At 51.4% G+C, this 23,781-nt stretch overlaps 1 protein-coding gene and 3 non-coding genes across 5 annotated transcripts in view; 2 read left to right on the plus strand and 2 right to left on the minus strand.

Annotated features, from left to right (window-relative positions):
• Positions 1-14,323, minus strand: part of LASP1 (LIM and SH3 protein 1) — a 38,529-nt gene extending 24,206 nt beyond the window's left edge. The window contains exons 1-2 of one of the 2 annotated variants that reach the window (XM_061174670.1): positions 13,975-14,323; positions 6,423-6,517 (exon numbers count right to left, since the gene is read on the minus strand). In XM_061174670.1, coding sequence (XP_061030653.1) covers positions 6,423-6,517; positions 13,975-14,043 — 164 coding nt within the window. In that variant the 5' untranslated portion in view covers positions 14,044-14,323. Of the gene's footprint in view, positions 1-6,422; positions 6,518-10,031; positions 10,054-13,974 lie in introns of those variants that run through there. The other variant, XM_061174671.1, reaches the window with a different exon arrangement.
• Positions 14,324-14,904: 581 nt separating this feature from the next.
• Positions 14,905-14,976, plus strand: TRNAC-GCA (transfer RNA cysteine (anticodon GCA)). The gene has a single exon. It is a non-coding gene; the product is annotated as a tRNA-Cys (tRNA).
• Positions 14,977-16,598: 1,622 nt separating this feature from the next.
• Positions 16,599-16,670, minus strand: TRNAC-GCA (transfer RNA cysteine (anticodon GCA)). The gene has a single exon. It is a non-coding gene; the product is annotated as a tRNA-Cys (tRNA).
• A 5,104-nt stretch (positions 16,671-21,774) lies between these two features.
• Positions 21,775-21,846, plus strand: TRNAC-GCA (transfer RNA cysteine (anticodon GCA)). The gene has a single exon. It is a non-coding gene; the product is annotated as a tRNA-Cys (tRNA).
• Positions 21,847-23,781: the final 1,935 nt, after the last annotated feature.

Consider the following 23,781-nt stretch of genomic DNA (forward strand, 5'->3'; position numbering starts at 1 on the left):
CCAGTCTGCAAACCTGTGGTTTCCCATTTGCCTGACTGTACAGGGTTAAAACGGAGTGCCAGGTCCCGTGGCCCAAGGTCAGCCAGACGCAACCCCACTCTGCAATTCCGAGGCTCCTGTGCACTCTGTGTTATTCCTCACACACGATGAATATCTAGACGAGCCCTCTGCAGCAATGCACTTCTAGACACTGAGGCCAGCAGGTCCACGTTCATATACCTCCTATACGCCACCAGAAGGGTCTCAGGAGACCCCCCAACATGCAGTGGGTGCCTCTGGATGGGGCTGGCGGGTCTTTCATCCTCTCTTTGGAGCCATCATGACCCCCAGATCTCAGCCCCCCACAGCCAGAACACTAATCCCATCAGAAGGGAAGGGGGGGACCAGCCTAGATGTCGTCGACTCAGCTTAATCTGGTGGGAGGAGGAGGGGGATTTTAAGCCTGCATCAGATTAAGATAGATTAAAGAGGGGCTCTGGAGCCTCCAGTCTCTTACCCTTGCCTCCTAAACCCCAACCCCAGGCCAAAAAATGCAGGCAGCCATGAGCACGGGCTATATTCCTCCTGCTGGGTCAACCCTGTCCCCTACCCACAGCCCCCAGCCCTGGCGAGACAACTCTGCCTTTCCCGTCCCCTGCTCACTGAGCTTCCGGTTCCCATGGCAACCTCATCCTCGGCTCAAGGCAGGAGAGCGGTGAGAGCAGGCAGACAGAGAGAGTCTATGGGGGTGGGGGAAGAGACACAGACAGCCAGGGTCCTCAACTGCAGGACCTCCTCGAAGGCACGAGGCAAAACTAGGAGGCTGTGTCTGCAGGATCCTTGTAGACAATTTAGGTGAGGAAGACAGGTGCCACGGGTTTGTTTTTAGAAGGGAGGTTATGCCAGAACGCCAGTGCTGTGCCCCTCCCCCATCCACATGACTGCCTTCCAAGAGGGCTACAATCGATTTGACCTCCTTCCAGAAACAACTGCTGGGAATTCTACCTTTTCCCTCCCTCTCTATCCTCAGGTTGAAGTGCCCCCCCAACCCATTACCCTCAGATCCCAGTTGAGATGAATGGATATATGCGTATCCCAATGCAGACGCAAAGGCAGAAGAGGGGTCCCCCCCAGCTAGTGACCCCACTGGAACCCCAGCCCCACCAACAGACTGGACCACGGTGAGGGAACGAGGGACCAGGGTGGGGAGAACTGGGTGTCCCAACCCTGGCCTGGAGCCGGGTCCAGAGCACAGCTGTTCTTTGTCCCTTCTGTGGGCCAGCCTGCACCCAGCCCCTTGTTAACCATTCCAAGCGGTGGGCCCTCTGCCGATGCCCCTCCCCACCCTCGATGGCAGTATCAGCTGCTCTGGGAAAGAGAGAGGCATGGAGAGAGCCCACTAGGACAGGAAGCCTGGGGGGCAGGACAATCAGGCAGCTGCTGGCAGCAGCCCAGGCCTCTAGGAAAACTGAGAGTCACAAAAAGTGACTTCTGGATACACTGTATCCTGTGCACATTCTCTCCTGAAACCTGCCACAAGGCTTTGGGCTAACAAGGGCAGGCGTTATCACTGTGCCCATTTTACAGATAAAGAAACTGAGGCTCAGTGTTTCAGAAGAAAGAAACTCAGGACAGAGATCTGGCCCAATGCACTCTCCCCTATACCACACCTGCCCAGCCAGCTAAGCGCAGGCTGACATCCCTCCCTGCCAGGTGAACGCCTGCCCACTCCCAGCTCTGCGGAAAGATATGCTTGGTTGGGTGGGTAGAGAACTTCCTCTTCTAAACACAACCAGTTTCCAAGCTTGGCTATTATGAGAGAACCCTCTGGGGTCTCTCAGCCACCCCCAGTCAGAAGCCACCTACTCCTTAAGACACTTCTAAAGCAGGTGTCTCAAGAGTCCAGACATGACCTGTGGGGATGCAGGAGAAGGAGGGCTTGCCCCAGAGGACCTCTGAGTCACCTTCCTGCTTGGAGGGACGATGAGGACAGGGAGGATGCTGAGAAGCTGCAGGGCTCCTGCTATGGGCTTACTGGGGACAGAGATCACTTGTAGGAAGCCCCACTCCCAGTCCCGCCATCAGCTGTGTTCCAGAGGCAGAACAAGAACAGACCAGACATCCTGGAAGCCCAGCTCCCCCTTTCTACAGGCAACCTCGCCTCTTCCAGCCTTGGATCCCTTCAAAAACCACAGCTTTTTGTTCAAGGAGGAACAAAAATACATCAACAAAAGCAACAAGGAGCCTTTGGTTTCACCAAAAGGGGGGGGAAAAAACCCACAGCCCCTACATCCTGCCTCTGGAAGGAGCTGCTGATTCCCCTGCTGGGAACACTGCCCACGGGCAGGCGGGCAGGGAGGGCTCCCTTCTTACCCGGTTTCTCACCAGTTCCCCAGGCCAAAGGGGCTGAAACGGTGGGGATAGGAAGCAACAAGGAGGCATTGTTTGACCAGAGGGAAAAAAATGAGCAGCCAAAAAGATCAAGGCTAGACATGAAGAAGAACTTACCAGCCCTCAGTGGTGGTAGACAAAATGAAAAATGGCAATACACAAAGAGAAATGATTCTGCCAAGTCAGGAAAGGCATGGAAACACTGCGCCTCAGTTTCCTCATCTATAAAATGGGCTGTTAGGAAGCAAAGTGATCCCTGAGGTTCCTTGAGGCCCTGACATCTGAGTATAAGGATTTGGGGGTGAGAGAGAGGTAGGGGCTGCCTAGAGGCCACACTGCTCGCTGTGGATACCCCTTTGGACTCCCCGCTCCCAAACATAGCACACACACCCATCCCACTCCCTCTCCTGGTGCTACCCCCAGCTCCCCAAGACATCTGATCCCATTTTTCCCAGTGAGAGGCAGAGAACTCTGGGGAGGTGGGAAAGCCCCAGTCCCTATTCCTGGATTTGCCCACCGCTGCCCCATCCCCTAAGAGCAGCTAGGATTCAAGACAGTTTGCTAGAACCCAGAGATACTTCAAGCCCCACCAGCACAGGCCCCACCCCACTCTCTGAGGCCTGGGGAAGGAGTAGGACCACAGTCCCTTGCTCCCCAGAACCAGGGACACTTCCACCCTCCTCAGCCCCTCAGCCCACAGCTCAAGGCAACTGAAGGACAGACCCCTACCACTGCAGTCAGTGAGGAGGGGAAAGGTACAATTGAGCATCCCCCCCGTTCTTCCCCAGCCCATGTCTACCCCCTACTTGACAACCCAAAAGCTGGTTCCCCTGGCCTGCAACTCTGCCTCAGGTCTGCAGCCTCTACAGACTCATGGCCCCCAAGGAGAAAGGAACAGGCACGTGTCCCCCTGAGCCCCCCCCAACCCCCCTGTCCTCCGGGCTCAACTATTTGCATGGAGACAAAGGACCAGGTTTGTACGTGGACCCATCTGCCCCACTTTCAGAAAGAATACTTTACAAAACAAATCATCGAGGGCATAAATGAGGGCATAAATATTCCTATAACAACTGGAATAGGCTCACCCCACCTACCCAGAAGCTTCAAGAGAGAATTCGATTAACAGCGGGTTCTTCCGCTGCTGGCTATTATGCAAATGCAGGCATGCTCCCCTCTACCTTGTCATAGCAAGGCTGAGTGCCTGTGGCCTGGGAAGTGTGAACACAAACGCAGCCTATACAGTCCGACACCCTGGCGTTTCTCCCTGGCCCCACAGCTGGCGGCAGCGTGTGTGTCTGGATATGCACAGGCACGTGTGTAAATGCACGTCCTTGGGGGTCCACTACCACCCAGAAGGCCGGCTGTGGGCTCTGGCCTATGTTCTCTCCCCAGCCTCACCCCAGATAAGTCTGGTGCAAAGAGAGAAATAGAAGAGGCCTTTTTGCTGCTTTCAGTCACTTTCCAGAACTTAAATCTCAATCTTGAGAAACCACTGGAGAGAGACAGACAGCTTTCTTCTTTCTCTTGCCCACCCTTCCTGCAAGACTCTGGCTCAGGGACTAACCAGAGATCGGCAGAACGTAGAGGCCCCCCTGCACACCAAACTTGCACACTCCCTCCCTGGGTGGGCTCAACTCCCTGGCAAAGGGCCGAGGGCCGGGGGCCGGGAGCGATCACCTGTCCCTCTGGGTCTTGAGCGGGACGTGCTGAAAAGCCAGGCCTGAGCTTCACAAAGCAAGGCCAGGCTGGCCTTATCCTGGAAACCCCAGGATTCAGGAACTGGAATGTCACTGGGGGATGGAGCCAAAGGCAGGAAGAAAACAGGAAGGGATGAGAGTCAACACTCAACACCCGTGCCTGGCACGCTGCAGGTGCACAAAACTTTTTGGTCTAGGCTCCAGCATCCCTGGGTAGGAATTTTTAACCACGGGAAAACTGAGGCCCAGACAGGTCCGGAGGGCGCCCCGAGCAAGCCAGGCCTGCCTCTGGGTTATCCCGGAATCCCCACGTCTGGCTCGCTGGCAAGGACCTGCAGCTCAGCAGACACCAGCTGAGGGAGTGTGGCTGCCTCGGGCCAGGTACTACCACAGCGCGGGTGAAACACAGCTGGGCCACAAATCCCCCGAGTGTTCGGCCCCTCATCCAGGGTCCTTCCCAGGTAACATCCCAGCTGGGCCAAAGGTCAGCTAGGCGTGGAAGAGTAAGGGCTGTAAAGGCTCAGGGAATGGAGAGGGGTCAACCTGCTTCTCTGGCTGGAGGCCAGGAGAGAGAAGGGGGAATCTCACCCTCGACAGGTTGGAAGCAGCATCCCAGGAGGGGTGTTTCATCTTCTGCCTTCCCTGGAGCCCCCCCCAACCCCTGCAGGAGCTACCCACCCCTACTTGCTGCAGCCTCCCTAGAAGAGGGTGAGAAAAGTAAGCTGGGACTTTGGCACTAGACTGAGAACAGGCAGAGAAAACAAGGACAAGCCTCTGATTTCTTTCTCCAACTCCCAGCGCTTGCTGCATTCTAGGCTACCGGAGTCTTAGGAAGAGACACGAAGAAGCCTTAGTCCCTGCCATCCACTGGGCTCCGGGCTCAGCCAGACTTCTGCCTGGAGGGGCCGAGGCGCAGAAGCTGCACCCAAAGGAGCCTAGGTGCCCAGAATCTAGCCTGAAGTGGGCCAGCAATCAAGGGGTTAACTGCCCCAGCCTCTGGCTTTGCTGAACCCCACCCTCCCCAACAGAGGGAGGAAGTTGCAGAGAATCAGGGCTTGTGTGAGCCTTTAAGAATCTGAAGAATGTCCCATTTCCCTTGCGGGGGGGTGGGAGAGGTCGGTATGGGGAAGAAGACCAGTGGAAGCTAATAGAGGAGAAGGGGCAGCTGAAGGAGGAGCCAGGACAGAGCTGTGACCCTCCCTCTACCCCAGGCAGTCTTCCCAGTGCCCCAATCCCTCCCAGAAGGGAGGTGATTCATGGTGCTTCCTGGGCTTGAGATTTTATCAGAAAATCTGTTTTCCCAGCACCTGGCACAGGTTGGCATCTAGCAGCCGGCAGGGCGGGCAGTAAGCGCCTGATGAATGCTCCAGCCCCAAGGAGATGAGGCTGTGGTATGTGCAGGGGAGGGGAGGGCAGTAAGGGGGAAGACAGCCTTTCACAGGGGTTTAAGGCCCCAACTCCTTTTAGACAGGTCCCAAAGTTCCCCTCCCAGGTGAACTTCAGCTGCAGAAAGCCTCCTGACTGAGAATTTAAAAAGAAAAAAAAAAAGGACTCAAGTCAGATCCTGAATTTTTTTGAACACTGATCTTGCCGCCTACTTGCAGTGACTTGACCTTCTGAAGCCCCACCTAGTAGCATGGCTGTGAGGTCCTACATGAGCCCTGACCTGAATGCAATCAACCTGAAACTGCATGGGATGGGATGGGGGTATCCCCCTGGAATGGGGGACCCCACCTCTACCCACCTCCCCACAGCAGACCAGAGCAAACTCCACTGGAAAAGACATGAAGGTCTCCACCTCCCACTAGGCAGGGAATAGATCTGCCTGGGGCCAGGCCGCTCCCTTCATGCTGCCCCCACTTCTCAAGAAATGACTACTGGGAAGGGCGGTAGCCAGGAGCCCCCCAGGCCTAGTGCCCAGACCGTCTGGCAGGGGGCAGGGTAGAGGAAACAGTCAGGTGCTGTCATGGGGAAAGAAATGTGGAAGGCGAAGTGGAGAACACAACTGGGCAGAAACAGGACTTTTTCTTGAAAGCCCACGCTGGATCCCTCTCTCACAGCAGAGTGCAGTGGAAAGAACAAGCTTGCTCTACGGGGTTTGAACTGGCCTGTCACTAGTCATTCATCTTGGGAAAGCCCCTTCCCTTCCTCAAGCTTCAGTTTCCTTCGCTGTAAAATGGGCATATTAACAGCCCTGACTTCATCCAGCTGTGGTGAGGAGGACTCAACATGGTTAAAGTATATGGAGCAGAGCGTGGAAATGCTGGGCCATGTCATCTTGTGGGTATCAGAATGGAAGGAAGCACTAGGAGGGAGCCAAGTGCCCGCCCAGCCCCTGCCCAAGGCAGGACTCACGCGTTGCAGTAGGGCTTCTTCTCATAGCCCTTGTAGTTCTTCATGTTGAGTGTCATCTTGCAGGTCTCGCAGTGGAAGCATGCTTTATGCCAGAACTGGGGACAGAGGCAGAGGGAGGACACCCGTCAGACACCAGGATTCAGGAAGGGAGCTCAGGCCCCAGGAAGGAGCTCTCCATCCGGGGACTGGAACACAGACACACCCCAGGTGAGCCGGGGCCATCTCAGGTCACAGGCTCTGGCAGCTGATGACACCACCCTCCCCTGTCCCATTGGAGCTATCCGGAGGGGGAGAAGGGCAGACACAAGGTTGAGTGGGGAAGAGGCCAGTTATAACAGTAGCGAGCAGCCCCCAGAAGGTCTGCTCCACCTCCCCCAGACCACTCCCTCTGATGGAGCAGGAGAAGCCTCATTGCTTATGCAAAGCTGCGCCAGGGTTGCTAAGAAGCCGGTGCTGAACGTGAGGGGCAGCTCCTCAGCCTTGACAGAGGAGGAGGGCCCAGCCCCCATACACCCAGTCCCTCCTAGCTCCCACACCAGGGCCTCCAGACACACCTGGGCCTCCAGACACACCTGGACCTGGGCAATGCGCCAGCCCCAATGCCTCCCTTTCCTGAGCGACCCCTGCCCAGACTGGGGGTGGGGGCCCCAGGCTCTAGCCACCACACCCACACCCTTCCCCCGTCCCTCAGCTGGTCTTCCTCTGAGGCACCGCCCTCCTCTGCTTGGAGGTGGACCCCCCCAGTAGTGGACATCAAAGCCCCGCCCTGACTAGCTGTGTGACCTTGGTCAGGACCTACACCTCTGAGCCATTTCTGCGTCTGTAGAATGGAAATCATAATACCCATCTCTCTTGGGATTGTTGAGGTGTAAATGAGAAATCACCTACAAAGCCCTCAGCGTAGCACCTGGCACCCCTACATACTCGAGTGTCAGGTGCTGGGCGCCGCAGAGATGACCCTCAGCCGAGGGGGCTCGGCGGCTTGGCGGGAGGTGGGTGTGTCTTGGGGTGCAGGTGGGGCTCTGCCGTGCCCAACCACAGCTACAATGCGTGTGAGTGAGAATGCGTGGCAGGGAAGACTCCAGTGAAGCCCAGGGACCCAGAACGGAACAAGGATCCATCCAGGGTGGCTGAGGGAGGGGAAGAGAGTCAAAGACCATGAGGGCAGGGGCACTGATGCAACAGAGGTGACTCCATCCTGAGAAACGCTGGTGCTCACGCAAACCCAAGCAAATGAGAGAAGTCCGCCCCTGGCAGCCCAGGACGAGGCCCCCGGATCAGCACCCACCAGGAGTCCAGCTTCCAGGACCCCAGAATCCGGGCTGCTGGGGTGACTCAGCTGGCCCGTCCCTGCCCCATTTCCCAGCAGCCAAGGGAGACACTCCTGACCCCTCAAAGAAAGAGGCCAGAAGCCAGGGAAGGGCACACGGAGACTTTCGAGGTGCCCAGCACACGCCCGGTTCTTGGCCACCTGTCAGGAAATTTCCCCAAGGAGGTGCTTTTCAAAATGTGTTTCCCAACCAAGGGGTGCTTCTAGGACACTTCAGAGAAGGGGACAGAAAAAAGGAAGCTGAGACGTTGGCATACCACCTCCCTCACCCTGGCCCACTTCAACCAGAGACGACGGGGTAATTTGGGGGGTAATCACCTTCTAACAGGGTACTTTCCCCATCAAGGAGACCCAAAGGACTCTCCAGTGGTGGAACAGTAAACAAAGTGACAAGAGAACTGGTCTTTGGGAAGAAGGTCAGCAGGAAATCTGGAAGCAAGGGATGGCTGTTGTAAGCTGGGCCTCCACCCCAACAGGGGCCTATCCCTGAGTCCAGCCCACACTCCTCCCGGTGCAAAACCCCAGCACAGACAACCCACCGGAAAGCTAAAACGGGGTAGTCCCTGCCCCCACCAGCCCTCGAAGTGAAAGCCCCTCTCCCTCCCCCAATGCCTGGGAGGCGCTGGCAGAGTGCCCCAGCCCTGTCACCACCCAGTCTGCTGGCCTCTGCCTGCTTAGCTGCACATGCCCCTGCCGGGGCCCCTACCCCCGCAGGGGCCTGCCAGGAAAAACATTCTCTGGAATCCAGACCATGACCCACTTTCACACACACGTAGGCAGGAATCCGCACTGTCCTAGGCCTGGGGACCTCTGAAGCTGCCCCCTGATTGACTTGGGGGAGAGAAGGAGAGAGACACAGACACTTCCACCCTAGCAGACAGCCAGGTCCCCACCCTGGAGCCAAGCCCCTTGGGAAGGGGGCAGAGTATACTGGCCAGGCTGGGGTACAGGGCCAACAGCCAATCCGGGAGTTCCACAAGACACACACACACACACACACACACCCGCCAGCTGCCACTGGGAGGAAGGGGAGCCCCGTACAGTACAAGGGAACGGTGCCCATTTCCATCGGTAGCTTCTCCCCACCTCACCCCCACCCCCCTTGCTCTCGGCTACCCATGTTAGAGGCTGAGGCAGTGGTCATCTGTTCTCTTACAGGGGGTCCAGGAACAGAAAAATGAAAATAAGAGTGGACTGGGCTTCCCTGGTGGCACAGTGGTTGAGAATCTGCCTGCCAAGGCAGGGGACAAGGGTTCGAGCCCTGGTCTGGGAAGATCCCACATGCCGCGGAGCAACTAAGCCCGTGCGCCACAACTACTGAGCCTGTGCTCTAGAGCCCGTGAGTCACAACTACTGAGCCTGCGCGTCTGGAGCCTGTGCTCGGCAACAAGAGAGGCCACGATAGTGAGAGGCCCGCGCACCGCGATGAAGAGTGGCCCCCGCTTGCCACAACTGGGGAAAGCCCTCGCACAGAAACGAAAACCCAACACAGCCATAAATTAATTAATTAATTAATTAATTAATTAATTAAACAATATGAGTTAGTCTAAACTATAAAAAAATAAAAATAAAAAAATAAAATAAAGAACTCAAAGGACAGTCAGCTTCTAAAAAAAAAAAATAAGAGTGGACTGAGTACCTTCAGGGTAACTACGGAACTCGGTCTCTGCATCTGTAAAGAGGAGCTAAAACTCCCCGTCCCAGAGAGGTGCTGGGAGGAGATAACACAGGCGCCAAGCCTGGCACCACTAGCTGCTTCTCATCACTTCCCTCCCCTCTCTGGAGGAGGGCTCCAAGGTTCAAGAAAATCCAGCAGCTCCTGCCACTGTGTCCTTTTGGGGTAGGAAAGCGAGGGGAGCAGGGGCAGAAAATGACAAGTCATTCAACAGCCCCTTTGGGCCAAGCCTGGGCCGGGAACCCTGAGGGGACTCCAAATGAAAAAACCCCATCCCTGTCTCAATTGGGTCTGGTGAAGGACACAGGGAAATAAGTCAATACAACCCCACAATGAGCCTCTGTCTGCCTCTTTCCCCTGCCCCACGAGCCCTGTCTCAGAGCAAGAGTCCCCTCTTTCTTTTCAATTTCTTTTTTTTTAATCTTTTTTGTATTTTTTGGCCGCACCATGCGGCATGTGGGAATCGAACCCACGCCCCCTGCCTTGGAAGCACCGAGGCTTAATCACTGGACCACCAGGGAAGTTCAAGAGTCCCCTCTTTCTTAGAGGCCACAGGTAAGAAGATTTCAGAGAAGGATTCCCGGGACTCAGGGAGCAAAGTTACCTCTAGGCATGCAACTCGAATCCTCCCTGCTGCCCCGGAAGTCCACTGTTTCCCTATTCACCAAAAACCAGACCTCTGGTGCCTGTTAGAAGCCTCTCAGCCCATCTCCTAGGCTCCAGCATCGCCCTCAACTCTCCCTTGCTTGCAGCTCCAAAGCTGCAACCAGCTCCACAGAAAGGCAAACAGAGGCTGATGGGACAGAAGCAAGATCCCCCGCACTTGGGTGAGGCTTGTGCCAGCCCTGTCCCTCTGGAATCACCGTGGAGGTGGCGGAAGCGGCTGCTCACAGCTCTGGGTGAGGGGGATGCGGTGAACTTCGGGTCGCTGTGCCTGCAGCCTGGTATCTTGCCCTCTGCACCCGGGCTGCCTATGACTCAGGGTTGGAGTATGAGACCTCTCCCTCCCTTCCTGTCACCCAGGGTTACAGTTTCTCACTCCTCCAGGGGCAACCCTAGCCCCACCCTGGCCAGGTCACCAGCCTAGCTCAGTTGGCCACCTGGGAGGCTGGCTTAAAGGCATAGACCGTGGCTGCACCACCACAGATTCCCAGGGAGTGTTATTCCTAGTTCAAGAGCCCAGGCCCAGAGCATTCCTCAGGCCAGGGTCAGGAAGGGGAGGGACCACTATTAACGAGATAGTGTAAATAAAAGTACTTTTTGCAAACACAACAGGCAGAAGAGCTGAGCAAGAAGAACTTTAGATTTGAATTCCTGCTCTGGCGGAAAGGGGAGTGAGCCGCATGACCTGTCTGAGCCTCTGATTATGGGGTTCTTAATTTACAGGAGCGATCATATCTGCTTTGTGAGGCTCCTGCGAAGACTGAGCCTGGCACATTCCAGTGAGTCGTAGCTATTATGAATGGATGGTCACGGGATGATCGTGGGGTGCTCTCAGCTAGGAAATGAGGCACCAGGGCTGCAAGGCCTTTTCTCCTTTTTTGTGTCCAGCCCAGCTTCCTTCTACCTTGCTGCCCCCTGTGGGGGCTGAGAGGAAGGTGGTTCAGACAGCCAGAGGCAGAGAGCTCTCCCAATGGGGGAGCCCGGGGAACTGCCTCCACCTGTGTTCAGGAGCCCGGCGAAAGCAAGCCAGGGGAGAGGGACATGGCAAGACTCTTGACAATGCAGGTCCCCAGATACGACTGCTTCCTCACAGGGTCTAGGACAAAACTCCACCTCCCTCAAAATGTAGAGAACGTTGTACGACACAGCCCCTCTCCCTCCCCAAAGGCCCTGCAGCAGCCCCTGAGAGTGCCTGGCACAAAGTAGATGCTCAATAAATATTTGTTGAATGAATGAGTGACGTCACCCTGTTTCTCCCCCAACTCTGATCCCATAAGTCCTCTGGGGAAGCGAATCTCGACCTCAAACACCAGCAATACATATTTATTCAGCACACAGAGCACACTGGGTACGGCAGGTTAGGTTGAGGGCAGCGTGGCCATCATAGGTGACATAGCCTTTAACCCAGCTAAGCCTTTGGGAGATAAGGCTCAGGGAGGAGAAAAGGCTAACACCAAGGACGTAGCTTGTGCTCTGGGTCACGTTGTGTCGTAGGGAAATTGCAGTGAAACAGGCGAGTCTAATTTGACTCTCTCTTGCTGTAAATGGGAAGCCTTGGGAAGTTGGTTAGCAACTGTATCTATGCGACCGAAGGTTCCCCCTCAGGTCTCAGTCCTCCAGGCACCAGGTCCCCATTCCAAGTGCCTGCCCTTACTACCTGAAGGGGGTTGGGAGGAACAGGTCTGATACCTGGATATTCCAGGCCTCCTGCTCAGTGCAGGGGTGAGGTCTCCCCAGGGCCACCTCCTGTAAGGAGAGTTCTAAAAAGAGAGAGGAATCACGAACTCTCACTTCCCAGGGCAACCTCCACCTGAATGTCCTCTTTCTGCGAGGGCAAGAGAACAGCTGGGGAGGGCACCTTGAAGGATCCCTGCACCACTCCCCTCTGACTCCAAAGGTATGGGGCTGGAGAGAGTACCCCAGCAAGGTAGGGAGGGCACAGCCTATACCACATCCCCTTCTGGGCACTTTAGTGCACTTCCCCACCTTCAAGGAAAAGACATTACCATACCCATTTGATAGACGGTGAATACTGAGGCCTAGAGCCATTCGTAGAGCTGTCAGGAGCAGACCTGGAACTAGGACCAAGTCTCCCAACTCCCAGGCTAGCAATCCCTCCATCATATATTGTTTCTGCCTTACGTGGGTGGAAAGTGGCCACAGCCTCTTCCCAGTTCATGACCATGCAGAAGACGGAGGGCACAGGGAACTCAAGATGCAGAGACCAAAATCCCTATCACCGGGGAAGGGCAAAAACCCCAGTGTGCAAGGACAGAGAGCTCTCAGCTCCTGCCTCCAAGCTCAAATCCTGCCTTCCGGCATGGTCATTGGGAAGGTCAGTACCCACATCCCTTGTACCCATAACATGGCCTTCCTCTCCACCTGCCCAGCCAGGCCCAGGACAGTGAAACAGCAGCAGCCCCATATGCCCCTTTCCTCCAAGAGCAATTTCAAATGTACCTCAGAACCTTGGAAACCCCACCCCCTTACCCTGACTCAGAGACCAAAGGTCACTGAGGAAGCACCAACCCCAAGGTGGAGGGGAAAGACAAAAGTATCCAACGAACTACCCTTTCCCAAACAAAACCTGGCTCCAGGTGGGCTCTGCACCCCTCTTCCATCCCATGCCCCCCAGCCCCTGCCACTCCAGACGGGAAGGAGGGAATCTTTGGACTTGGAGCCAGCTTTAGGAGATGGATGACAGGCACGATGAGGAGGGGGACAAAATCACACAGGCTTCTCCTCCAGACTGGGGAGGGGATGCAGAGAGGAGGTGGATTTTGCCTTAGGATCTTCAGGAGATTAAAAGAGGCCGGGATCCTACCCCAAACTGCCGGAAATACCCAGTTCTACTCTCCACCCCCCTCCAAAAGTATAATGGCAACCAGATGAACGAGTCCAGCATGATTGGGGGGGGAGGAGGAAGACGCGTAAGGGCCCCCAGGGGACAGTGAATTTCCAGAAGGCCACCTTCCCTTCCCCCTAACACCTCCCCCTTTTCTTGGCTTCCCCTGAACTCAGCCAACCCCACCCTCCACTGGGGAAACCTGCTTTGAAAAGTTAGCTCTTTGTTCTACAAGCTGGACTCAGCCTCTGAGCACAATTTCAGATTTCTGTGAAGCGACCCCCACCCACCCTACTACTCCAGCACGCGACCCCGCCCCGGTCCGGCTGGGCGGACCAGCACTGGGAGTTGGCTTCCAGTTTGAGGTGGGGGCTGGGAAGCTACGGAGGACGTCTGCTAGGCCATTAACCGCTGACCCACCAAGAGGACTGCAGGTCGTGCAAAAAAGGGGTCTCGCAGTGGGGCTTGCGGCCTTATCCGAAGGCCAGTTCACCAGATGCACACTCGCCGGCTGATAGCCCCCGCCCTCCAGTCTCCAGGCCAGGAAGCCCGGCCATTCGCCGCCGGAGCGGACGGTTTCGCTGGGGCCCCCAACCTCTGCCCCGCCCCCCCGCCGCCCCCTCCCCCAGCGCCCAGCGCTTCCGCCTACTTGGCGCTCGGCGAGGCGGGGAGAGGGAGCGGCCGTCTCCTCTCACTCTCCCGGCCCTAGGGGGCGGGACTGCACCCCTAACCTTCCCTCACTCCCCCCACCCCCACTCCGGGGCCTGGCTTCCCTACTCCACTCGCGTCCTCCCAACCCATGGGCACAGAGCCCACTCTTCTCCAGTAGTGGCTGCCCGCCACGCGTGGACTCCTTGCCTCGCCCCGGATCTCCTGGTTTCCAGACTGGGGTCTGTCCCCACACCCCACGACACCGCCCTCCCTCCCTCCTCCCAGGATCGCGGGGATGAGGCGGCATAGACCCAGCCCCGCTCTCCTCCCCCGATCTGGAGCACTGCTAGGGGATTGCAAAGACGTGTCTCCGGGTCCCGTGTCTCACCTTATCCAGACAGTTCACCTTCTCCGTAGGGTACACGATCTTGCCGCACCGGGCGCAGTTGGGATTCATGGCTCCGGGAAAAGCTAGGGCGGGGACGCCGGAGCTCGCGCACGTTCTCTTTCCCCGGAGCGAGCTGGCGGGCGACGGCCGCGGCTGCAACTGCACAGGCGACGGCGACGGCGGCTGGAACTAGGGAACTGGCCTCCGCCTCCGCCCTCCTTCCCCTAATAAACACAGCGGGGAGGAGGGGCTGTACCGGGGCGGGGACGCGCCGCGGGCGCGGGTAGGGGCGCGCGCGGCGAGGCGCGCTCCCCGGGCGACCCAGGGCTGCGCGGGGGCGGGTTCCGGAAAGGACTGCGGGCCCGGGGGTACGCGCCTAGGTGAGCTCCCAAGCAGAAGGAGCCCTGGAGAGATAGGCCCGGAGGCTAGGCGCGGACAGACGACCTTGCCCAGGGCACTTCCGGCGGGGCGGAGCCGATCTGGCTGCACATCTGGGCGCCTGGGCTGCAGGAGGCGGGCAAACCCCTCGCACACCTCCAGGGTGGGGTTTGAGCCCACCCGAACACCAAATCAGATTCTCCAGATTTGGAGACTTCCTTTGTACCCGTCGGTACCCGGCGAGAACCTGCGGACCGAACGGGAAGCCCCTGCTCCGCCCCCATTAGCCTTCCCCTGCAACATCCTTTCCCACATTTGTAGGGCGGAACCAGTCCCTCCCGCCAGGACTCAGCGCCTCGCAGCCGAGTTAGGTTTTCCCTCCCCGCGCCTCTGCCGTGTAGCTTTCCTGTGGTTCCCCGGATCCGGGGGCCTTCTGCTTTCTGCTTGGCCCCTTTTCCTCTTTCGTTCCTTTCTCCATATCCTTACTCTCCACCTTTGGTGTAGCGTTGACTTAACGCCCAAAAGAGCACTATCCAAGCGCAGGATCGGGGTGGGGGTATAGCTCAGTGGTAGAGCATTTGACTGCAGATCAAGAGGTCCCTGGTTCAAATCCGGGTGCCCCCTCGTAGTTTTTTCCTAAACTTACGTAACTAGTATTATAATTCATTCTTGACTCATATTTTAACCTTGGGTTCTACGTTAAAGAAAGCAGAGAAAAGCTGTTTAAAAATTCCTTCCTCATTTTCCAACCGTAACGGAAAGCTTTCGGCTTTACTTCATACTCAGCAGGAGGAGGGGGTGGGTACAGGCACAAATCAGGTACAAAAGCTGCAGGTCCCCACTACCCACGCCAGCGGTATCAGGACTTCTGCGGTCACCGCTGGCAGCCTCAGGGGTGTCAGGCAGTTCCAGGAGCTAGTTCAGGAGAGAAGACTCCCCCAAGTTCCTGTTTAGTTTTGGGTGGGGCTGGGTCAAGGGAAGGAAACCCACAGACACAGACTTTCTCCAACTTCAACTTTCTTTATTACCGGTGACAGGCGCATGCCGTGTTCACCTTTCCCTATTGCTCATGCCACCGGTGAGAACGTCGAAATGGCCAATGCCGACCCAAAAGTTCATTTAATTTACAAAAATAAAGTTACATCCGGATGTAAACTGATATAAACTAATGTAGTGGTTCTCAAACTTGAGCTTGCATCAGAATTACCTGGAGAGTTTGTTAAAGCACCTCCCAGTTTCTGATTCTCTTGGCCTGGAGTGGGACCCCGAGAATGTGCATTTTTAACAAGTTCCCAGGGAATGCTGATGCTGCTGGACGACACTTTGAGAACCACTGAACAAATAATAAAAGGCCATCAAGTTTCATAACCTAAAGATGGGGACAGATATCTATTGGCTGCGTGACTGACAGTATCAGTGTTGGGTCGGAGGAAAACGAGAAGGCAGCAAGGCCTCTCGACTAAGTTTTGCCCAAAAAAAGGAAAAAGAAAGGATAGTGGGAGAGGCATGCTTCTTCAGACAGGGGGCAGTTGTGATATTTTAAACTCGGAATTTGGTTGTGTCAGCCCTCGGGGCCCCGGGGGAATACTACTCGAATGCATTTTTCCCCACGGCTCCCATTACTGTGCGATGCGTCGCGAAGCTGGACATGGCGATTAAACAGATATGCTGTGCGGTGCAAAGCCCAGACCCGAGAAATAACTAATTTTTTACCCCTTTCCTGGACACCAGGCCTCAAACTCACCACCTGTAGGTGTAACGGGCCAAAGCCCTGCCTTTGAACTAATATAAAGAAGGAGAAAGCCGTCCACTTTTCACCCTCCTTCTTACATCTATGCTGTGTCCCGTTAAACTTCGCCACTATATAAACCTTCTGAACTTGGATTCTGTTCTAATCTGCCTGGTCAGAGTATGAACTAGGCAAAATAATATTGCCCCGCCCCAACATTCCATTCCCCCCCCCCCCGCAAAGAAACTGTAATTAACGTTAAACCAATAAGTCTTGAAGGGTCTCAGGGACTGGAAGGGTCTCAGCCTTCTTTCTGCCTGCTGAGGCTTCTTGCCACTGAGTGGGGGTATTCAGTTGAAACATGGTAGAGTCACCCCTGTGCGACTTCTAGGGAGAGAAAAAATTCACCTGGTGCAAGAGGATCTCCAGGATCCTCTTTGGATCCTGGATTCAGAAACTTCAGACTCGGGTTATTCGGGGTTAACCTGAGTGGCTGTGAAAAACGGAATAGTAGACTAGGGGGCACCCGGATTTGAACCGGGGACCTCTTGATCTGCAGTCAAATGCTCTACCACTGAGCTATACCCCCTCTATTGCCAAAAAGTTGGTAAATTCTTTTTAAATCCATTCCAAATTTTTCCTTCTGAAAATATCCAAAATTAGTCTCTTCTTGTTACATGAGACTGAATTTAGTAATAACGAGTTTAAAAAGACTAACTGAAAACGTGGAATTTTGAAAACATGTGAACTTAGGTACCAATCTGCCTTTTTCTAGCTTCAATTCTTTATCCACAATCCCACTCATCTCTTCAACCTAAGAAGTCAGAGAAGAGCTTCTTGCAAAACTGAATAGGGAATCCTTTCCCCTGGTCTCTCTAAAAAGAATGCAAACACCAGCTGAACAGACATCTCCACTGAGAGACTTTCCCGGGCTGTATTCTCTAGTGGTCCCTCTCTCTTTTTACGGAGCAACTACTATGTGCCCCACTCTAAGTGCAGAACATACTTTCAAATAGAAAGACACACAGGTTCTCAGCCTCACTGAGTTTAAAATCTAGTGGAGTCAGAATAGAAACAAATGCACAAATGAATAAACAAGGAGATGCCCAGTAGTAATAAGAGAAGTGACTAAAATGAAAAACAAGATGGCGTCTTAGGGAGGTCCAGGGGGGTATTTCAAGGTGGAGAGTCATGGAAAACTTTTCTTTGCAGGTGATTTTGGAGTTAAGATGTGAATGATATGAAAGAGACAGCCATTTGCCCAGCCCATCTGTCAGGGGCAGGCAGGCATTCCAGCTAAAGGAAATGGACACTGCAAAGGCCGTAGGGCCAGAGTAGCTGGAGGAACATGAAACAGGGGAGAGTGATTCAAGAGAGCTGGAGAAGTAGCCAGAGAGCCTTATAGGCCCAAGTAAGGAGTTTGGATTTTATTCCAAATGGATGAAAAGCCAGCCGTTGGACAGTTTTGAGCAGAGGAACTGGAAATCATCATTCACGCTATTATGGGGGAGATTTACAGGGAGTGAAGAACAGAAACAGAGAATACATACAATGGAATACTATTCAGCCTTAAAAAGAAGGAAATTTTGCAATATGCGACAACAGGGGACATTATGCTAAGTGAAATAAGCCAATCATAGAAGGACAATTACTGCATGATTCTACTTACATGAGGTACCTAAAACAATCAAACTTATAGAAGCAGAGAGTAGAATGGTGGTTGCCAGGGATGAGGAGAGAGAAACCGGGAGTTGCTAATCAATGAGCACACAGTTTCAGTTATACAACATGAATACGTTCTAGAGAGCTGCTGTTGAACATTGTGCCTATAGTTAACAGCATTGTATTGTACACTTCAAAATCTGTTAAGAGGGTAGATCTCGTGTTAAGTGTTCTTACCACAATAAAGGAAAAGAAGAAAAGTGGACACAATAAAATTTTTAAAAAGAGAGAGGGAAAGGTTAGGTAGGATTCTATTGCAACAGTGCAAGTGAGAGATGGTAGCAATGTCTGAGACTACAGTGACGTATTAGTTTCCTGTTACTGCTGTAACAAATTACCACATACTTATTTGCTTAAAACAACACAAATGTATTATTACCTTACAGTTCTGGAGGTCAGAATTCCAAATTTTACTGGACTAAAATCAAGGTGCTGGTATGCCCGCATTTCTTCTGGAGGCTTTAGAGTAGAATCAGTTTCCTTGACTTTTGTAGGTTGTAGAGTCCGCCAGCATTTCTTGGCTCATGGCCCCTTCCTCCATCTTCATAGCCAAGGTTGCATCTCCTCACCTTCTGATCTCTGCTCCTATCCTCACGTCTCTCCATCTCTGACTCTGATCCTCCTGCCTCCCTCTTATAAGGACTCTTCTGATTACTCAGATAATCCAGGATAATGTCCCCAACCCAAGACCCTTAATCACATCTAGAAAGTCCCTTTTATTATGTAAGATAACATATTCACAAGGGCCTTGGGATGTGGACATATTTGGAGGCCCATTGTTTAGCTTATCACAGGGGGAACAGCAGAGCTAGAGAGGAGAGCAGGCATCCAGATTGACCATGGCAAGGGAGCCATGTCCTTCCTGTACACTGGATGGCTTGAGAAAGATGAGGGAAAGAGAAGAATCAAGAATGACTTTTCTTTAGAGTCACTGTTGGTGGGAAAGTAAATTGCTGCAGCCACTATGAAAAACAGTACGGAGGTGCCTCAAAAAACTAAAAATAGAGTTGCCATATGATCCAGCAATCCCATTCCTGGGCGTATATCTGGACAAAGCTATAATTCAAAAAGATACATGCACCTCCGTGTTCATAGCAGTACTATTCACAATAGCCAAGACATGGAAACAACCTAAATGTCCATCGACAGATGACTGGATAAACATGATGTGGTACATATCTACAATGGAATACTACTCAGCCATAAAAAAAGAATGAAATAATGCCATTTGCAGCAACATGGATGGACCTAGAGATTATCATACTAAGTAAAATCAGAAACAGAAAGACAAATACCATATGATATCACTTATTTGTGGAATCTAAAATATGACACAAATGAACTTACCTGGGAAACAGAAGCAGACTCACAGACATAGAGAACAGACTTGTGGTTGCCAAGGGGCGGGGGAGGGATGGCTTGGGAGTTTAGGATTAGCAGATGCAAACTATTATATATAGAATGGATAAACAACAAGGTCCTACTGTATAGCACAGAGAACTATATTCAGTATCCTGTACTAAACCATAATGGAAAAGAATATGAAAAAACATATAAAAATATATGTATAACTGGATCACTTTGCTGTACACCTGAAACTAACACAAAATTGTAAATCAACTATATTCATTTATTTTATTATTGATCGATATATAGTTTTACCAAGTGAATCTCTATGTTGAAGGTATCTAGTCAACTCTTGCCAATAGTAGACATTATTTTAAAGAAATACACTAATACGCCGGCCCCCCCAAAAAAACATGTTGTTATTTTACTTATTTATTAGACATTTCAATTTCTTCCTTTGTTATATTACAAAGCTCTTAGGCTCTAAATTAATTAAAGTATGAGATTGGCAGAAAAATAGAAAAATAATTGGAATGGGTAAAAAAATTGAATGTAGCATATTACAGACATGGCACTTCAAGTCATTTATGAGGAGAATTTTTCCAATGGTTTTCAAGGTACTCCCTGGAGCCTCTCCTGTAGGGAGGGGGGGAATGGGGGTAGGGAGTGTTGCCAGGTTGGAATAACTCTCATCCTTCCCCATTTGAACCAAATTTAACTGTTTTACATAGTGAACTTATTGGTAAGTTGATCTGAAGGGTTCTGGACCTAGGATCCTGTGCTGCCAGCAGACTCTGGTCACTAAGCCCTTCCTCTCCCTAGACATTCCAGAGCTGACACTGCTGCTCTCTGGAAAGAGTCACGTTGTCATCAGGAGAGAAAGGCTCTGAGGAGTCCTTCTTCACCAAGAGCCTTTCATTCCTCTCCCCTTCTAGGAGTCGTGAACTTCAGAACCTCTGCCTCCGACACCCATTCCCTTTAATTCTCCAACTATACTTTAATAAAATAAATTTAAAAAAAAAGAATAACTCTTCTTTTTTGTCTTCACTATCTGGGTGGATGTGGTTTCCAGAGATAAAGAACTGAGAAAGGAGTAAGTTTAGGAAACACAAAAACAAAAACAAAAAAACCCTCAAGAGTTTCTTTTTAAAGCTCTGAAACAGAACGTAATAAAGTACAGCCTCCTATCCTCAGAGACTTCACATTCTAGTATGAGGTCAATATGCTAAGTTTGAGGTGCCCTGTAGACATTTAAGAGGAGATGTTAAGTATGCAGGTGGAGATCCAGTTAATTCTGAAGTTCAGGGAAATGTCTAGATTGGAAACATAATTTGGGGAGTTGTCAGTGTATAGTTGGTAGCTGGTGAAAGAGGCAGTCAATCCCAGAAGTGCACTAGATTCGACTCATACCGGCTTGTGAGAACCAATTGTTAAATTTTCAGGTATTTTTAAAGCCAGTTGACTTCACTGGAAATTAGCAGGTGGGCGAATTTGCACTATGGGAATTGGCAAATGCTAAAAATCAGGTCCCCTGGAGCCAGTCGTTAGCCAACCCTGCTCCTGACTGATTCTGACTTTCTCCAAAAAGCAAGGGGCCAGCTCTTCAGCACTCTCTGAGGAGGAAAGATAAGGTGTAGAAGGTTTGAGACTGGAGAACGTATGTGAAATAGTCATTTTAGAGAGTGAGAAAGTGAACCTAGTCAGTCAGTGGTGGAAGAATAATAAACAGGGAGACTGTCTGAGATTGGTGGAGCGACCCAGACTTCTGAGCTCTCCCCTAACAACATTCTGCTGCTTGGGTGCAAGCTTGGTGGAATGCCACAGTTGAGTTTAATTAGGTTTGGCTGATAGGTACCACCCAGGGCTTATAGTGAACCAGGCACTGTGCCACTGTGGGGAATACAAAAAGAAATGCAACATGATCCCTGCCCTCAAGGAACTTACAGTCTAGTTGGAGAAACAAGATACATACTCCAAGGGGAAAAATATACCTGACAGTCGAGAAAGTAAAGGTAGAGAGTAACAGAACTACGGAGACAGCTTGTTGATAAGGAGAGAAATGAAGTCACAAACTTTCTTAAAAATTGGTAGTAAGAAAGAAGAAATGGACAGGCGATAACAGCTAAAGGGAAGATTTTCCAGTCTAGGGAAAACCTGTTGATGATTGAAGGAGCCAAGCGAGTGGAAGAGACTGAAGATGCTGGAGAGAATGGAGATACTGCGGGCACGTCTGGTACAAGAGCAGGGGTGTCTTGGGAAGGACAAAGGAAGCACTTCCTCTCCTGTGCAAAGCACAGGCTGGGGATCCAATGCAGCTCGGGGTGCAGGCAGGGAGGATGGAAATTAGACTTAAAGAATTCCAAGTTGCCAGAGGTACAAGAGGTTGTTGTTGTTGGAGAGAAATCCCATCGCACACCCCATAGGACCTTCAAGCCCAGCTCAGACCGGACTTCGCCCTCCCCTTCTACCACTTGGGTGTGAATTGCCTTTTCTCTTGGTTCTTTAGCATCACCCCAGGAAACCTGAAACAATTGGTCATACATATCAAACTATTGTTAATGACCAACGCAATGTCTGGTTAGTAAACACTACAAATAAGCTGTAATCTCCCCCTTGCCAGCAGAGGGGGTATAGCTCAGGGGTAGAGCATTTGACTGCAGATCAAGAGGTCCCCGGTTCAAATCCGGGTGCCCCCTCGAGCTCTCCTTTTAAACCGTAAATCATCCCAAAGATGGTAGAAAAGAAAGGTGGTACTAACCAAGCGAATATTTGGTCATTCTTCAGTGTTTTCTGGGAATACAAAAAGTAATAAACTACAGCATCGTAGATTTTATATTCTAATGAGGTCAATGCGCAAAGGAATTTCCTGTGTTCTCTATCTCTACGTCAGTGGTTCCCAGTCTGTGGTTTGGGAGTTGAATTCTTGGAGGTCTGCCTGTGAGACACTTTCTACGTAGGAAAAAAGAATTTATTTCATACTTCGTTACTTACCTGTTTCATTCTTATCCATTCATGAGTACAGTGGAGCTTTCCAGAGGCTACATGATGTCACAAAAGACTAAACAGTGAAAATCCAGCTGTCTTTCATTAAGCCAGATATTAAAGGGATTTCTAACAGAATGTAAAGCAAAGCTACTCTTCTCATTATTTTTAAAATTTAAATACAGTTCTTTTTCATTTTAAAATGTTATGTATTTTAACAGGTAGTGGATTTATTACCTTAAGCATTTCACAATTTAAATTTCTAATCTGGTAAATGTCAATAGATACAACTGTATAAACAAAACCTCTTTGGAGTTCTCAATAACTTAAGAATGTAAAGAATATTCAGACAAAGATAATTGAGAATGACTGCTCTAAGTAAAGAGGTGGTTTGGGGAAGAGCATGCTGGGGTTGTGAAATGGCACAGGGAAGAGACGGCTTGTTCAGAAAGACATGACATCGAAGAGTTTTGAAGAACATGTAGTGGATAAAGCAAGAAAGAGTCCTGAAATCCTAAGCAGTTTGGTGTTTCTGGAGTGTGAAGTGTAAGAGGCGAGGTGACAGGAGATGAGTCCAGGGAGAAGGTAAGCCATTTCAGGAAGAGACTCCAATGCCATGCTAAGGAGCTTGGACTTTATTCCATAGGCACTAGAGGGCCAGTACAGGCTTTTAAGCAACCAGAGGTTATGGTCAGACCATTTGGAGGCTGTTGCAATAGGCTTGAACCAAGGGTAGACTTTTAGATGCATGGACAGAAAAATTAATAGCACCAACCAAGACAACTAATATAGGCAGAAAAGCAAAATTTCTGGGAAAATCATGATTTCGGCTTTGGACGTCAGGTTTGAAGTGCCTGTGGGGTGGAGGTGTCCCAGTCGTTGGTTCCATACATTGGCTAGAGCTAAGCAGAAATGTCTGGGCTGGAGATACAGACTTGGGAGTTATCAGCATATTGATGGTAATGGATCTGGGTGATCTTGGACACATGGCTTAACCTTTCTATTTCTCAGTTTTCTCATCTGAAAAATGAGAATAATAATACCTAAGTCACAGGGTTGTGGGGAGGATTCAAGAAGTCACATTCCTGTAAAATGCTTAGCTCAATGACTGGTACTTAGTAGCACTCCAAAAATAGTAACTTCTATTATTATTAGCATCATGGAAACCATGGGTGAAGAGTGTCAAGAAGATGAGAAGGGCCCCAGTGTGAAACGTTGTGAGGTCAAGTAAGATAAAGACTGAGGAGGGTCCTTGGATTTTGGAAAGAGTAGGTCATGGTGACCTTTCTAGTATAATTTTTCAGTATATATAATTTGTAGTATAATTTCAGTCATGTAGTGAGGACATAAACTACACTACAGGGGTTCAAGGAACATGTGCATGCAGGAAGTAAGGAAATAGAGACAGATCATTCCCAGACCTTTGGTTTTCATGGACCACTGAAATTACAAAAAAAAAAAAAAAAAGGGCAGTGTTGGGATGGTAGAAAGTTGACAGTTGACATAGGGTTGAAAGGAACATATTTAACAAGAAAGATGAAAGAAGATAATCCCAGAATAATAGGCAGTCCTTTAAATTGAGCAAATGGAGCTTTATAAGAAACACTGTGTTTTCCAAATATTTCTAGTTTTGCCATAGAGGAATAAAA

The sequence above is a fragment of the Eubalaena glacialis genome, chromosome 19 (genome assembly GCF_028564815.1).
Source record: "Eubalaena glacialis isolate mEubGla1 chromosome 19, mEubGla1.1.hap2.+ XY, whole genome shotgun sequence".
Classification (NCBI taxonomy): Eukaryota; Metazoa; Chordata; class Mammalia; order Artiodactyla; family Balaenidae; genus Eubalaena; species Eubalaena glacialis.